The sequence below is a fragment of the Theobroma cacao genome, chromosome 6 (assembly GCF_000208745.1).
Source record: "Theobroma cacao cultivar B97-61/B2 chromosome 6, Criollo_cocoa_genome_V2, whole genome shotgun sequence".
Lineage (NCBI taxonomy): Eukaryota > Viridiplantae > Streptophyta > Magnoliopsida > Malvales > Malvaceae > Theobroma > Theobroma cacao.
In genome coordinates this window covers 16,753,594-16,770,372 of record NC_030855.1, presented here as the reverse complement: position 1 = coordinate 16,770,372, position 16,779 = coordinate 16,753,594, and the positions used below count along the sequence as shown (strand labels likewise).

The 16,779-nt window shown below is 35.1% G+C and overlaps 2 protein-coding genes across 9 annotated transcripts; one reads left to right on the top strand and one right to left on the bottom strand.

Moving 5' to 3' along the window:
* LOC18595903 lies at nucleotides 9,966-13,361 on the bottom strand. Of its 8 annotated transcripts, none has more exons than XM_018123583.1 (3): nucleotides 13,218-13,361; nucleotides 12,335-12,460; nucleotides 9,966-11,538 (listed from the first exon to the last, which is right to left on the bottom strand). In XM_018123583.1, exon 3 carries the CDS (start codon nucleotides 11,461-11,463, stop codon nucleotides 10,168-10,170), a length of 1,296 nt encoding a protein of 431 aa, XP_017979072.1. In that variant the 5' UTR covers nucleotides 11,464-11,538; nucleotides 12,335-12,460; nucleotides 13,218-13,361; the 3' UTR covers nucleotides 9,966-10,167. The 8 variants fall into 8 exon arrangements, with proteins under 8 accessions (XP_017979072.1, XP_007024122.2, XP_017979070.1 ...); XM_007024060.2 differs by having other exon boundaries at nucleotides 12,335-12,455; XM_018123581.1 differs by having other exon boundaries at nucleotides 9,966-12,474.
* LOC18595902 (UPF0051 protein ABCI8, chloroplastic) lies at nucleotides 13,583-16,335 on the top strand. The gene is made up of 2 exons (XM_007024058.2): nucleotides 13,583-15,262; nucleotides 15,778-16,335. Exons 1-2 carry the CDS (start codon nucleotides 13,823-13,825, stop codon nucleotides 15,994-15,996), a joined length of 1,659 nt encoding a protein of 552 aa, XP_007024120.2. The 5' UTR covers nucleotides 13,583-13,822; the 3' UTR covers nucleotides 15,997-16,335.

The following is a 16,779-nucleotide window of genomic DNA, read 5'->3' as shown; positions in this document are numbered from 1 at the left end:
TGGTATTGGCCTAATTCGATCTATCACCCGATTAATTGGCCAATACGTCCAATTCAACTCCAAATAATTCCATTTTTCTCCCAATTCTCCAAACCATCAAACACAAGTCAAATAGCATAAATTTAGCAAAATCATCTTCACATTTTCTCTTGAGAATTTCGGCCATGGTGGGTGCATCAATACTATGATTTTTCCTACTTGATTTTCTCACCGTAATTCATCATTTCCTAACCAATTCACTTGAAATAAAATCAAATCCACCATCCACACTCTACATGGAAGATTCGGCCAATGATGGGTGATGGGAGGAAGTGAATTTTTCTTACTTGATTTTCATACTACACATCACCAATCAACTAAAAACACTAGAATATCTTAAAATCTAACCAAAACAACCATCAAAATCTCTCTTTAAGTGTTCGGCAAGCAAGAGACCCATCATGAAATCATGTGATTCAACCATGAAAAATGCAAAAGAATGTATGGGAAAGGTAGATCACAAGTCAAAATTAAAAACTTTTACCTTTGATTGCTTGATTACTTGAAATCCATCAATTTTCTCTTGAATTTTCACTCTAAGGTTTTGTTCTTCCTTTTTCTTGCTTCTCCTTGGTGAGGCCGACCATAATGAAGAGAAATGGGCTGGTTTTGTGCTAATTTATAAGGAAAATAATAAAGAAATAAAAGCTTAACACTTGTCACCTTACCATTGGTCCATTTTTAAATTCTTAACTATTAAGCTTTCTTTCTCCACCATATAAAATCCTTCAATTATCCATGACAATAATGGGTGAAATTCATGTGTTGGACAAGTGTTGGATGGTGTAAAATTACAATTTTGCCCCTAAGGTGGCAAAATGACTATGTTGCTCTTATCCTCGGAAAAACGCTGAAATGAAAATTCTTCATTTCTCAAACTCAAATTATACTCCAAATGATCAATCTTAGTCAAAAATTTTCATCCAACATTCACATCTTAACCTCGGGTGACAAAATGATCATTTTGCCCCTAGGTCATGAAAATTTCAATTTGACTCCAAATCGGTCCTCGAACTCCGAATCACCATTTTAAGTCATTCTAGGTTTTAAAATTCTCAATTTCATCTTAAAATCTGTATTTGAACTAGTTCGAGGCTTAATTCAACTTAATTGTACCATTTGGTACATTGCTGTCCTTTAATAATTTTCGAGGTACCCAAGTTAGCAAACATGCATTCTTATGTAAGAATCGCATAATAAACATATTGTAGAGTCAGGCTTGACAAAAATTGTTTTAGGCGTAACATTAACATAAGGCACCCATCATAATGTAATTACAAACGTTCAATTCGTTACTAGAGGTTAAAGCCATTACTCACCAAACCATTCCAGTTCTAATGGATGCGATAGTCCTACTTCATCCATTACAACCTCTAGTCGCAGAAATATGCTCATACGTTAACTTTTCATTGGAGCATCTCGCTCCAAATTCCTCTTAACGATGGCTCATTCCTCGGGGTGGGATCCTCACTTGGACCACAAGTAACACAATTCAAATTCAAAACTCAAGTTCGAAGGTATGTTGGTTTTCTAAGAACTTAGGAACTTGTATAGCCTCCTGCTCATAATTCATACTGCAGTCACAAACCATGAACAAGACTATACACTAATCTCGATACCTCGCTGATAGATTTAAGACGACCTAGGACACTCTAAGCTTAGGCTCTGATACCAACTTTGTCACGACGCAACCTGAAAGTCTATGAACGACACATAAGCCTAGCAAGCAAAACCTGCGAGTCTCGAGCAAGCCTCGGAGTTTCTCCAAATCGTACACTCATAGTCAAGGGTTTCATAACACAAAAATTCACTTAATATTCAATTTCAAATACATAAATATTTACTCTTGGCATATGGTTCATACATCAATAATTTCAAATATTCATAAGATTATATGTTGGCCAACAAATGGGTTATACAACCTTTATACCAGTATAAATGGCACATCGTGCCTGGCATACTTACAAACTAAACCAAATCCTAAAGTGGAGGGCCTAGACAGACTAGGAGAGTGACACATTGGAACAGAGACTATCGGATGCCAAATATGTGTTCGTCCAATGACAACACTAGCCATATAATCCCGTAATTTCACTTATCTACACATGGTATAAACACATTGGGTGAGTCATCTAATACTCAATGATGGGACATTAACATGGCATAGTATAACGCATACGCATACATATATTTAGGCATATCTAGCCATAAGACAAGCATAATCAAACATCACCAAAGGTAAAAATGCAAGGATCGTCCTAACATCCCATGTGCATATCTCATCATATTATGCTTTGCCGAATCACAACTCAACAACGTATCGTATTCATAGTTTTCTGAACTTTATATCTAATAATTCTATTTTATAAAATTATTTTAGTCCAATTTTGTTATTACATATTATCTAAATCCTCAATTTTTAATTATAATTTACTTATTTTTAGTTGTTTTTATAATTAGTTTATTTTTAAGTAAGTTATTTTAATTTAGTTATTATTTATTAGTTTTTATATTTTTCGTAGGAACTAAAGGAATTAGGCTTAACTTTGAAAAGTAAGGTGTTGAAAGACCCAGAAGTCTGTTTGCATATGCTTTAGTGTTTTGGCCATAATTCCCGTTATAGAACCCTAATGATGTGATTCTTGGACCTTTGGAAAGCTAAGAGACAGAGCTACAAATCTCATGAAGATCACTCTACCCAGTTTTGCCTTGAAGATAAAATCATGTCAAAAAATTGCTAGATATACTGTGCCAAGAATCAAAATTTATAAAGATTGACAGTTAATTTTTTGGGCCTCTCATTACACTTTTAAGCTCAATTAAATGGTAGGTCAACTTAGGGAACTATAGGTTAAGTCTGTTAGTATATAGGATATTTTAAGAACATTATGGTAGATAAATTTTGGAGATTCAAGAAGCTAGAAGTTGAAGCTAAAACTTAGAGATCAAGATGGCAAATATTGTTTTGTTTTCTTCCTTGGCTTTTATTTTTCTTGTTACTCTCAATGGTTGAAATATATACAACGTTATTAGTCTTTGCGATTATGAGTAGCTAGTTTTCTTTTTCTAGAATTGTAATTGAACTCACATGTAATCTAAATTTTTAATCTTTTTCTTACTTATCTTTAATGGGAATTAAATTGTCTATTCCAATTTGTTCTTAATGTTTTTAATTGCTTGGCCACCAATTAAATTGATTTAGGAACCTAAACAAACTTACGAAAAGGAGTTTAGTGTAGACTAAAATTGGGATAGCATATAATCATATTAATTGATTTGCGTATAGGATAAAGATATACCTATAGGCCATATGTAGTTAGATTAGAGCCTGAACTTAATGAGTCTGTTTTAATTTCAATTCACATAGTGATATAGTGTTTTAGTTAAAATAAATATTTTTATAAGATGAGTCAAAAGACATTTATAAATAATTTAGAACTCTAGGTTAGCAATTCAACCCATTGAAATAAGTTAAGGAAGAGAGGTAAAATTTAGATAAAGTGTAAGGGATATTATAATCTTAGGCTTGTTTGATTTGATATTTACTCAAGTTATTATTATTTTGATTTTTCTCATTAGTTTAAATTTTAGTTAATCAATTAATTTTTGGATAAGATTAATTTGTTCTAATTTTAGTACTTAGTAAAATTTTAGATCAATTCTCTGTGAGATGGATACTCTGCTTACTTATATACTATCTATTGGATACGTATACTTGCATAGTAGAATTTTAACTGACAATATCACCGCATCAAAGACATCAAATTAAAGCTTAACCTTAAAGCCATCATCAAACTAGGATCTATAGGCACACCTTAGTTGCCAAGCACATCCTCAAACCCCATATGCATATAATTTGCTTATCTCGAAATTTTACATCAAATATTAATCATATTTCAATTATCTCTCTTCAATATTTGGGGCACATCAGTCATCCCTAAAGGATCTCCACATTGGTATACATTTTATTAGGCTTATCCTCAAGCCATATCAAAGTAAATATTCATAGGCACACACTAGTTGCCAAAGTATCATAACAGTTTCAAATCATTTTAATCTGAGCCTATCCGAAGCTATGTCACATCATTCACAAATCATATCATAATCTTTGAGTGGTCCTTCTTAGACATAATCAAATCACACATGGTGGCCAACTAGTGGAATCAAATCACACTCAAAGGCGAAGCCACTAGTGGAGCATCAAATCACGCGCATGCCGAAACAATGGATAAAGAATCAAATCATCGTCCAAAGTAATCTCCCAACAGATGGCATCATCCAGAGTAATCTCAGACAAATGGCATCATATACACAATCATCATCCGGAATAATATTCCAAACCAATGGCATCACTCGGCATAATCTCAAATGGGTGGCATCAAAGCACTACAGGTAAGAATAACAAGCAGGACTAACACCACTGTCCCTGCTTGCCACCATCCATACAAGTACACATATAGTCATAAGGGTAGAACTCCACTCAACGTTAAATCAGATCAATATCTGAAATTCACCCATCAGACGGAACATCATCAAACTCATGGACCATTACTGCTCCTTTAGTTCATAAGTCACAATTCACATCATCCATTGGCTCCCTAACCTCATATATGTGAACAACTTACGTCGAGTATCGTGGCTTAGTAGCCTCAGATACTTAGGCAGTTTCACCTCATTGTTCACACGTAAGGTCGTCATGCCTTTAACCATTCCTTATGTCCACATAAACCAAAAATCATATTTGACGAGCTTCAATTACTGATAAGCTTGATATGGTTCTAAGTTCCCTCAACCTCTAAGGCATCAAATGTTCAACATTCTCTAATAAGTTGTTCATCTAGAGTAATCTACTCCTAGATGTTCATCACAGCCACTAAACTTCCTAGTCTAAGCTCACACAATGCAGGCCACTATGTGGCTTACACTAAAGCACATAACACAACACATAGAATTCACACATAGATATATTTAGCTTAGGCACATTCATCTAGGCAATCATATATACACACATATATATACATAGTTCTCTAGCCTAGGCATACTCATCTAGGCAATTAGATTCGCATGCATATATATAGTTCTCTAGGCTAGGCATACTCATGTAGGCATTCATATAGCTATTAAGTACCATGGTAGTGCATTTACCAATGCATCATGCATCACATGCATTTTATTCAAAAATAATCCCACTCATAGTGACAATCAGAGGTGCTTCACAATTTAGCTCAAATCCTTAACCTCTAATTGTCCTATAGCTCACCAACTTACTAGGTAGCTTTAACTTTCCCTTAAACACATGACAACATACAAATAATGTTATTTCCTAGCATTCGAATATGCCCAACTTTTCAAAAATAACCCAATTCCTAACAATCCAATATAGAAGCTCAAATTCTTCAACAATGAGCTAAATCCTTAACTTAGGTGCTGGGCTATCCAAATCTTAGCTCTAAATTCTGAGTAAACTTAAAAGGAGAGGATTACACCAAATTTGAAAATAATTGGATATGAGGTTATTAACTGATTAAATCGAAAATCAATCGATAGAAATGCATAATCTTAGCTTCGGATCATTTTTCAAACTTAAATCTAGCTCAGAAAAGCTCTAAATAGTTTTTAAAGACTTAAAGATTCAAATGGGATAAAGAGAGAAAGGATTTTCCTTTGAAATGGGTGGAACACTCGAAACCCCTATTTATTTTTGCAATTATACAGGGATGTATTAATACATTTGAGAATGTATTGTTACATTCTTGATGAATTCCTTTTAAATGTATCGATAAATTTGGTCATGTATCAATACATGTCATTCAAATTGCTCTCTGCCGAAAATTTATTGACAAATTAGGAAAATCTATCGATACTTTTTCCCTTGGGTGCTATCGGCTTCAAATCTATTGATACATTCGGACAATGTATCGATAGATGTTCATGTTTAGCCAAATCTATCAATACATTCTTGAATGTATCGATAGAAAAATCCCTTGAACACTTGTATTGTTCACCTTGCTAAGAATGTGTCAATACATTAGCTAATGTATTGATACATTTTACCTAGAATGTACATTTCCTACACTCCAACTTTCCAAAAATCCAAATTCAAACTCCCAAATCATTTCCTGCTTAGGTCACAATTTACATCATTATTACAACTCATATGTCTTGTACATATATCCTCAATTATAACATCAACTTGAATCAAAACCTCAAATTTTAAGATTCATTCTTCATTTCTCATAAAAATAGCCTAAGTGTCATAATATAGGCTTTATACCTTTAGCTTATTTAACATACCACCAAGGTCCTCAATGATTTCATAATTTCTCAAATTCATAATTTCAAACCATGGTCCAAATCCTCGATCAACTCTAAATCATATGGTTCATCAATTATTTCTTCAAAAATTTGGCTAAGTGTCTTGGTTTATACTTTTAATAACTTGGCATTTATATATGTATTATGCATCTAATACCCTTAGACATATTGAAAATTCAAGGTCATTCTCCATAGGTCATTATGTATTATCATAGATATACACATTAATTTTCAAATTAATTTAGCCATCACCACATACAGCTCAGTATCAAAGTTAGGGGTGTTACACTTATAGAAGTTTCTACTTTGACCATGTATATGATTTCAATCAAAGTTTTGGTATTGGATACCAAATGTTGATTGCACTTCTATTATGACATGAAAATGCTAAAAAGTAGTAGAAAATTGGTTAAAGATAAAGTGGTCCTGTACGTTGGAAATGGAGCAAAGAGTTGCTACATTGAAATTAGAACTTGTCCTTTATGATTACCCTCGGTTTTGATTTAAGCACTAAAAATGACTATATATTGTTATGTTCTAGTTTTGCCTAAGAACATAGATTTGTTTTCCCACTTGTTATGAACAAAGGTGTTATCATTTAATATTAAGCACAATAGTTATTTTTTTCATTAAACGATTAGAGAATTTGATCTAATGGTCTCTATGTTGTAGGAATTGATAAACCAAAGCTCAAGATAAATGTCAATGGAACAATAATTGATAATCATTCATATTTAATGAAATATGAATTTGAATTTCTCGAAAGGTTCAAAGAATTCAGACTATGAAACTAGCTAGCATAGACTTTTCTCACTATAAAGATTGGATCAAAGTGAAAAAGACTCAAGCTAGTAGTTCATAGATTATCTTAAGTGTGAATATGATTCCTTCAAAATGGATATCCCTAGAAATTGAAAACATAATAATGTTTGATCTTGGGATAAGTCGATATCATGTTAAACATGAATTGATCTATTAAGACAAGTCTTCCTAAGCACCATTTCCTACAAAACCTCTACAAACCTTCAAATGGGTTCCATCTATACTAGTAAACAACGAAATTATATGAGTTATGGATTGGTTGTCTTGCTTGGATAATTTGGACATACAAAGCTTATGTGAAGCATGTGTGGTTGTAGGTATATGGTATATCAAAATGGGTTGGATATTATTCCGAATGATCAATAGTGATTGTCTCGCCTTACTAAAGAAAATGTTCACTAGTAAGGTACAATGGTAATGTATGATACTTGAAAATTGTTCAAGAATCATAATTTTAAAATGGAACCTAAGCTTATGATTTATGCATCAAATGCATAACCAAAATCATGAAATTACACAAGAACACTGAGATTAGTAAAATGCACTTTAGAAATGAAGATTCCTAGTGATGCATAACTTATATGTGATAAACCTACTAAGAACCAACATTTGACATTGATTATAAAATGACTAGAAGCCATGAGATCTTAAATGGATGGAGACCAAGAATGGACTTGGGATAATCTATAGATATGGATTAAAGATCCATAAAGGTATATGCTTGCTAATAAAATGATTTATGAAATCAAGCAAGCACTTTGGAGTTTAACTTTCAATATGATGTGAGAATCAAAAAGGTTTTGATTTCATCAAAAATATGATGAGTCTTGTGTATACAAGAGGGTCAGTGGGAGTATAATTGTTTTCGTAAGTGATTTGTATAATTGATATATCACTTATGTAAAACAAAAGGTACCCATGCTACAATCTAAGGAGATGATCAAGAATTGGGAAAGGCACCCTAAGCTAAAGGAATTTAAATCTATAAAAATAGATTTAAGGTGATGCTTTGACTTACTTAATCCATGAGGACATGATGCAAAAAAAGTTTAGCATAGTTGACCTTAAGAATGACATATGCATATGATGCATTGAGAATTCTTTTACTCATGTGCAAAGTAGTCATTTGGAATGATTCCAAATGAGGATGACTATGAGTATCTATAACTTATGTCCTAATATATCTCATTTTGTTTAAGGCAACTAGAGAGACGTTTTGGATATGAGGTTCAACTTTGAACTAGAAAATGATTCCTAACATTGTTAAAGTAACAATGGAGCCATTACTTAAGGAATCAAGGTCTCATTCAAGGTCTAAAAGGTGTTATGGCATTACCATTTAATGATAGGGATTATCTAGTAGATTGGTAAATTATAATAAAGTGAGTTCCCATAAATCATTGCACCAAAAGCGACTGGTTTAGTGTAAGTGGGAGATTGTTGATATATGCCCTATAGCCAATTAGATTGGTTAACGGATATATTGTTATTTATGCATAATCATTTGGTTAAATCCAAATACAAAAGGTTTCTTTCATCAATAAGTTCAATGATAAAGAATTATCATGTACTTATTGGATGAAGCCCTAGGAATTAAATATGCTTTGCAAAAGAATTGTAAAGAGTTACAATTATGAGATACTTATGTATCAAAGCATTATTCCTAAATAGTTCCTAATCATTGTATTATTAAGACAAGGTATCGATAATGCTCAAAGACCACACATGTTATGTTCCTTACTTGTGAAGTAAACAACCGGTCTCATAAGTTGAAGTAAAGGGATACTTAGAACTGACATGTGGGTGCATGTCAAGGAGAGTAAGTTCATTGAACATGACCCACCATGAGAAGTTCATTTGGTATCTCACTAAGTGTCTATGAAATACTTCTCATGTGTCAGTTGTATAAGTGTTCTTTTGACTTGTGACATCAAATTGTCTTATACATAAAGTGCTATACACTGATTCTATTTTACAAGGTTCTAACCATAGATGTCGAAATTGATGGTTATTAGGTTTAGCATGAAACATATAAAGGCAAATGAATAGTCTAGAGAGGATTCATCACCCCATATGAATCAATAGGTGACATCTTTTTTTTTTTTTTTGACTAGTATTAACTCATGAAAATTCTTGGCCAAAGTAGTATGAATATTCAGAAAAAGAGTTTTTTGAATTTCATAGGACTTAATAAGTTAACTGCAGGAACTAATATGAAAAGACTTTTAAGAAAACTCAATGCCATTCTTTAAGTCTTTTTGGGATATATGATGAAATGAATTAATTATACTAGTAGACCGTACACTAAAAGGTTAATCAAACTATTTTGACATTCATAACATTTGGATAATCATGATGCATTATTAAATGTCAATCTTGATCTATAAACTTGAATTAATCAACTTAAAGTTGATAATGAATGTATAGAAAAACTGTATAAGTGTATACAGGAAATAAAAACCCTTAAATATACTAATTTCAAAATCTATTAATTCAATTAACCGACTTCAAATTTTTTTAACCAATTTAATCAAAACCTTCTAACCAATTTAAACAAATTAATTAAATTAACCAAACCGAATTAATTGAATTTTTCAATTAATTCAGTTAATTCAGTATTTGATCAAATTCTGCTCACCCCTATTTTAGCCACATCACATACTTACCTATAAATTTCAATAAAACGGAAAAGAGATGTCAATCTTGGAAACAGGCACACAATGCTGTTACAGACTGCTGCAAAGATATCTTCATCACAATTCGCAGGCACGAAAAATGCAATGGAAACGAAGTCAAACGGTAAAAGGTAGATTGCAAAGAGCTCCCATTACAAATAATCCAAACTAGAGACAAAGAGTACCTAAATTTAAGTATTTTCCTTTTAACTCTCAACTATCCTCAGTCATGACTAACACAAGTCATTCTTCAAGCCATGACTTCTAAGGCTCATTCTATTCCCGCCTCTAGTTTCACAACTCGAGAAAACTAAGACTATGCTGGTGGAATGGCATCTTTGGCATTACATTCCACACTATTGGTGTCGGCAGCCATTGAGGAACTACTAACTTCAGGTACAACCCTTCTTGGAACATCAGATTCTTCAGCAGCAGGCTTGGATTCAGATGGAATAGTTTCCGCCCCAAATATCATTATTGGCAGGCTGGTTGAGGCAGAGCATGGAACTGTCAGAGTCATTGTGGCAGTATCACTTGCAGACAATCCATCCATGTGAGATATGTCATCTCCACATATAATTTTCTTGGCATGCTCCAATTGATTATCTTGTGAAATATCTATATCTTGCCTTGACGAAGCCTGTTTTTCAAACATCTTGATTCCATTGGGTTCACAAGCCATGGCTTGAGGTTCAGGTTCAGGTTCAGGAAACTTGGGGGTTTGATCTATACCAAGGTCAATGCCTTTCACATCATCATGAACCAATTCCTGCGGCTTAAGGTCAGAACTCAAGGCCTGGTGTTCAACTTGAGGCTTCAGATTTACAGTCTCAGTAGCTGGCAAAGTAGCAGTAAATGTTGCTGACACTGGCTCAGATGTTTTAGGTGTCTCCACATCAATATTTGGTGCCTTCATCAGTTTGAAGGCTTCAAATCCCTCCAGTGACTGATCCTGTCCTACAGCTTTATCATTCTGCAATCTAGAACCTAAGATTTGTTCTTGCAGGACTTTTTGACCCAGGGGAAGACTTGTGTCATTTATTGACAAGTTACTAGCTGGAGGAATCAGAATAGAGGCAGATTTCCTCTCACTAGCAGCTGTGGCACCAGACTGAAGCCTAGTATGTAGACCTTGGTCTGGAAGGTTAGGTACACCATTTTTATGCTCAACAGCTTTCTCACTTTTCCCAGATGGCGGACCCACAGCATGGTGCTGGCTTTGAGGGTTTACAAATGGGATAGGAATCTCTTTTCTTTTGTACATCTTAGCATGAGGAGCGACATCATTTGCAGCAGTAATTGGCGTGAATTGGCCCGGTAGAAATACAACACCTCTCAGATGAGTGTTGGTGTCACCTACCTTAACATTAAGAAGATATCCAGCATCAAATGAACCTTCAATGACACCAGAAACCATCTGACCTACCATTTCATCAGAGGCTGGGTTACTTGTTCCCACACTCTGCTCGTTTTTCTTTAGAATGTCAGATGCAGGTGTCGCAGGTGTGCTCTCCCCTTGAACACTCTCATCCTTGCGTGGACGCCCACGTTTCCGCTTCATAGGGGGGTCCGCTGAAGGACATAAGCTAGCCCCTTGATTCTGGCTGCTCATCCTGAATAAATGGATGCACAACCTCCTTTATAGTATCTTAATATAATTCCTTTGCAATAGTCTTCCCAAATCTTCCTGCAATCACAAAAGCAATTAAAATTTTTGTCATCGATATGACCAAACAAGAACTGAGCACATTACAATAAATGGTACAAAACAGTAGTCAATAAAGAATACGCTAATACTTCTTTTGACATGCTAGTATGTCATATCGCACAGGAATCGACTACACTAAACTATATGATATCTGGAAATCCTCTAGATTATCATTAAAATAAGATTGCCTATTGGTGAAATAGCTATGTGTTCTACTTGGTGTAGGCTCAAGTAATGGTCCAAAATTTTGATATTCCTACATGCTCAATGCCATAAACAAATTAGAGTAATGTTTTAATTTTCAAACGTTTTCAATACAATAAATGGATTAGATTTGAACAGCTGATATACCTACTGAATAAAAGAGCAATTGTTGATGAACTAAGATATGCATGTCAATAAAGTTGTGTATGTAATAGGTAGATTCAAGGAAAAGTCAAATTGATATACATTCAATTACAACAAATCTTTGATATCTTAAATTGATGCTTTCCAAAATTTGGCACCAAAGCTAAGGATATACATTCATGATGGATTGTTGCTAGATTTTAATCAATACAGTGGCAAAAACTACGTGCTTCCTAGTTTCTCTTTCTACATACAATTCACTTTAGAATAAGCAGCGGATATACATTCAAGATGAATTGCTGCTAGATACCAGAATATTGTAAGATCTTCTGGCTAGCTCTATGAGAATAACTGATTTTTTTTCATTTTACAGTAAATGAAAGTATAGACATGATCTACAAAGGATATCTGGAAGTGTAACCAGGACCAAAAAATTCTGCCACAGATTCGATATCATGATCAAGGGCCAACGTTCAAGTCATAGGTTTTGCCTGATCCACTATCTTTACATTTAGCCTACAGCACTGCACTGCTGCACTGGCTGAGGCCTTCCCTGCCAATGAAATGCTAACCAAATCTTCATTTTGAACCATGATTCTTTACCCAAGTCTCGCATTATCAAGGACATTGAGACTTGAGATAACAACAAATTTCTCAAACAAAAATAATTTCCAACAAGGAATGGTACTCAATAGAGCTAGAAGATCTGCGAAAAATGAATATGGGGAAACTCACAAATAGTAACCAAGGATGAAAGAGATAACTCCAATTTCTGTGCAGAACAAACATAAAGCCCAAATCCATTCTAAAAACGAATGCGGAACAATCTATACATTCGAAGAGGGTAACCTTTCCTATTCCAACAAAACTACATTGATCCTGGTTCAAAATACACCTCGGATATAAAGAAAACTTGAGCCCTTAATCATAACCCAAATCAGTCAAGATTGAAAACATGAACACCCTTTCGATACATTTCAAATATCTCATGGGTTTTAAAAGTGAAAAAGTCACAATGGGTACGAACGAAAGAACACCATAATTTTCACCAATCTAAAGAGGCAAATGAATCTCATCTAAGCCTTGAACTAAATCCACAGTCCCCAAATAAAATCTCCCACTCATTTCCATCAAGAAATAAAAGAAAGAAGGAAAGAAAGAAAAAGAAAAACCCACTAATCAGTTACGGTTTCTTTCATGTTTTTCCCATTACAAATTTTTTTACTATGAAACCAAACCTGTAACGCAATGATAACATAAAAGTAAAACTACAGTTTTTAAGGTGGAGGAAGGAGATAAAACTAACGTACCTGCGTTGTAGGGGAGATTCCAAATCACCTGAGTGAAAAATGGGTGGTGAGATAATCAATAAACAAATCCAAAATTTGCTGATTTATTAGTTATTATAATAATAATTTTTTCTTTCTGTTTCTGCTTTTTTTTATTTTATTTTCTTTTCCTGATTTCCTTGGAGTTTAGCTGTTTGGTTCGCGGGATGGTATTATAACCGAAGCGCAAGGAAACCAGGAACGGGCGCTACGAGATGCCTGTTTTTTTTGGGCCTCTATAAACAGAAAAAGAGTATTTCGTTGGGCTTCGATTCGCCTAAAACATCAACGGATAACGAAGAACATGGGCCTCGAAGCTATCTTTTTACGCCTGGTGGGACTCGAACCCACAGTGTGCGGCGGTTGGAAGGATCAAGAAACCAGACCCATCTCAAAGTGCGTCCCTAAACGGTTCCCCAGGTCAGGAGGTACGTGTTGTCCACGAGACAATCTAACATTCTCATAGCCAAGAAAAATCACAATTCAACGATAATTATAAACTCATTCACTCATTTTAGTTTTGAGCTTCTTGGTACTATTGTTTGTTGTCTGCTTTCTTTCTCTATCCTGAAACCACAGCCATAACCATGGCTTCCTTGCTAGCCAACGGCATCTCAAGCTTCACAACACAACCCACCTCAGATTCAACCAAGTTCCCGAAAGGGTTTTATCAAAAGCTCGATTCCGTCAAAACCATGACGCAAAAACCCCCAAATTCAAGGCTTTTCAAGGTCAGAGCAGATGTGGGTTTTGATTCTCAGACCCTGACGTCAGATCCCAGCTCTTCCTCAGGTAAATCCTACGATGAGAAAATCCAGGAAATTCTTCGAAACCGTGATTATAATAAAAAATTTGGCTTTACTATGGATATTGATTCGTTTTCGATACCCAAAGGGCTTTGTAAAGAAACAATTCGTTTAATTTCTTCTTTGAAGGAAGAACCCGATTGGATGTTGGAGTTCAGATTGAATGCTTATGGGAAATTTTTGAAAATGAAAGAACCTAAGTGGTCTGATAATCGATACCCACCCATTAATTTCCAAGATATTTGTTATTACTCTGCACCCAAAAAGAAGCCTACTTTGAATAGCTTAGACGAGGCTGACCCTGAACTTCTTAAGTACTTTGATAGATTGGGTGTACCTTTGAATGAACGTAATCGATTGGCTAATGTCGCGGTTGATGCGGTTCTTGATAGTGTTTCAATTGCTACTACACATAGGAAGACTTTGGAGAAGGCTGGGGTGATTTTTTGTTCAATATCCGAGGCAATTAGGGAGTACCCTGATTTAGTTAGGAAATATTTGGGGAGAGTTGTGCCTATCGAGGATAACTATTATGCAGCTTTGAATTCAGCTGTGTTTAGTGATGGGTCATTTTGTTATATACCTAAGGATACAAAATGCCCAATGCCAATTTCAACTTATTTTCGGATCAATGCATTGGAAACTGGGCAGTTTGAGAGGACTTTGATTGTTGCTGATGAAGGGAGTTTTGTGGAGTACTTAGAAGGATGTACCGCACCTTCTTATGAAAGGAATCAACTTCATGCTGCTGTTGTTGAGTTGTATTGTGCTAAGGGTGCTGAGATTAAATACTCCACTGTGCAGAATTGGTATGCTGGCGATGAGGAAGGAAAAGGTGGGATTTATAATTTTGTTACGAAGCGTGGACTTTGTGCTGGAGATCACTCGAAGATATCATGGACCCAAGTGGAGACAGGGTCTGCAATTACTTGGAAGTACCCAAGTGTTGTTTTGGAGGGTGATGATACTGTGGGTGAGTTTTACTCTGTAGCACTTACGAATAATTATCAGCAGGCAGACACGGGAACAAAGATGATACACAAGGGTGAGAATACAAGAAGTAGGATTATCTCGAAGGGTATTTCAGCTGGAAATTCAAGAAACTGTTACAGAGGGCTTGTTCAGGTTCAATCAAAAGCAGAGAACGCTAGGAATTCCTCACAATGTGATTCAATGCTAATTGGTGATAATGCTGCTGCAAATACGTATCCTTACATCCAGGTACATATGCTTATTTATTGGCTTTTTTTTCCCTATATTGCATTAAATACTTGTGTCTTCACTAGTTTTGTGTACCTTTTTCTTTATGATTTTATCATGTGGGTAAGTAGGTGGCTCCCCTTTTTTTTTTATTTGCTTTTCCTGTTTATCCATGGAATATGCTGCGGTGAAATTCAAGCTTTTGAATTGATATTTTGGAGCATGCATGTGTGTGTTTTTCCTGTTTGTTCCAACTCCTTGTCTGTCTGTGTGTAATACTCTATCCTTACCATGTTTACTCTCATAACCAACAAGAGCTCCTTTATTCAACCTCCATGAATAGAATACTGGAATGCTAGTTGGGGTAGAACTTGATTCTCATCCTTGTTTTGACAGAAATCTCCTTGATGTTTGTACTGTCATAGTTACTTCTTTACAGTGGCATTACTATGTCTGATTTACAGCTCTTATTTGTTGCATCAAGAAACTAGGGGCTATATTTTGTTGCTTATGATTGGATTGCTGTTACTTAACAGGTTAAGAATCCCTCAGCTCGCGTTGAACATGAAGCCAGCACTTCCAAAATCGGTGAAGATCAATTATTTTACTTTCAGCAGAGAGGAATTGACTATGAGAAGGCCATGGCTGCGATGATTTCTGGGTTTTGCCGCGATGTTTTCAATGAGCTTCCTGATGAGTTTGGTGCTGAGGTGAACCAACTCATGAGTTTGAAGCTTGAGGGATCCGTGGGGTAAGCATGATTTGATGTTCACTCAATTTAGGTTATGCTGGATAATGAGATAATTTTGTCAGTGAATTAAATAATGTTTGAGTTCATGAGGATCCTTTTGTAAATGACTAGTTAGCTTTAATGCACTTTACTGACCCCTGAGTGTCCATTGGAACGATAAAATTCATGTTTCATGTAAATGTACACCTAACCTCTGTATATATACTTATTTCTTGACCTAGAACCTAGAACAACGGTATACGAGTTCATACATAGGCAAAATTTTGTTTGATGTGAAGTCTTATGTATTGCTGTGATATTGAGCATTGGAAATAGAGGAATGAGATTAAAGTTTCTCTTGTTACTTTGGCTTGAACCATGGGTTCCAATAATTTTTATTCTTGCTACTTATCTTTGATATCATTCTTCGGTTGAGATTAATCAGGATAGACCCTTGGCAAACAGAGGAAAAGGAGCTGCCTTGCTTAACCTAGGATAACCTTAGCAGTGTTGATGGAGATGAGACTCGATCAAATACAAGTATGAACAGAAGAGACCAACAAGCTTCAATGCTTGCTCAAATAATTTAACAACTATCATTGGTGGGGCTGACTTGCAGAAAGGAGTTGTCTAACCGTTTTGGCTTTAGCCTTTGTCCCCTCACCTTGTTTGACACTTATTTTGTTTTAATTACTAATTTTTTTCCTTTTCAAAGATGCTTCATGCCGGTGGAAATTTGGTCTGTTTTATATTTGCCCCTTTGACTTCAGAGCTCTCCTCACTCTCTCTCTCTCTGGCCCAACCACTA

What these genes read in the sequence shown, in the direction of transcription:
- LOC18595903 (XM_018123581.1), bottom strand. Translation starts at nt 11,463, where the DNA reads ATGAGCAGCCAGAATCAAGGGGCTAGCTTATGTCCTTCAGCGGACCCC.
- LOC18595902 (XM_007024058.2), top strand. Translation starts at nt 13,823, where the DNA reads ATGGCTTCCTTGCTAGCCAACGGCATCTCAAGCTTCACAACACAACCC. An exon ending in ATACGTATCCTTACATCCAG is followed by an intron (nt 15,263 to 15,777) that starts GTACATATGCTT and finishes GTTACTTAACAG; the next exon opens with GTTAAGAATCCCTCAGCTCG.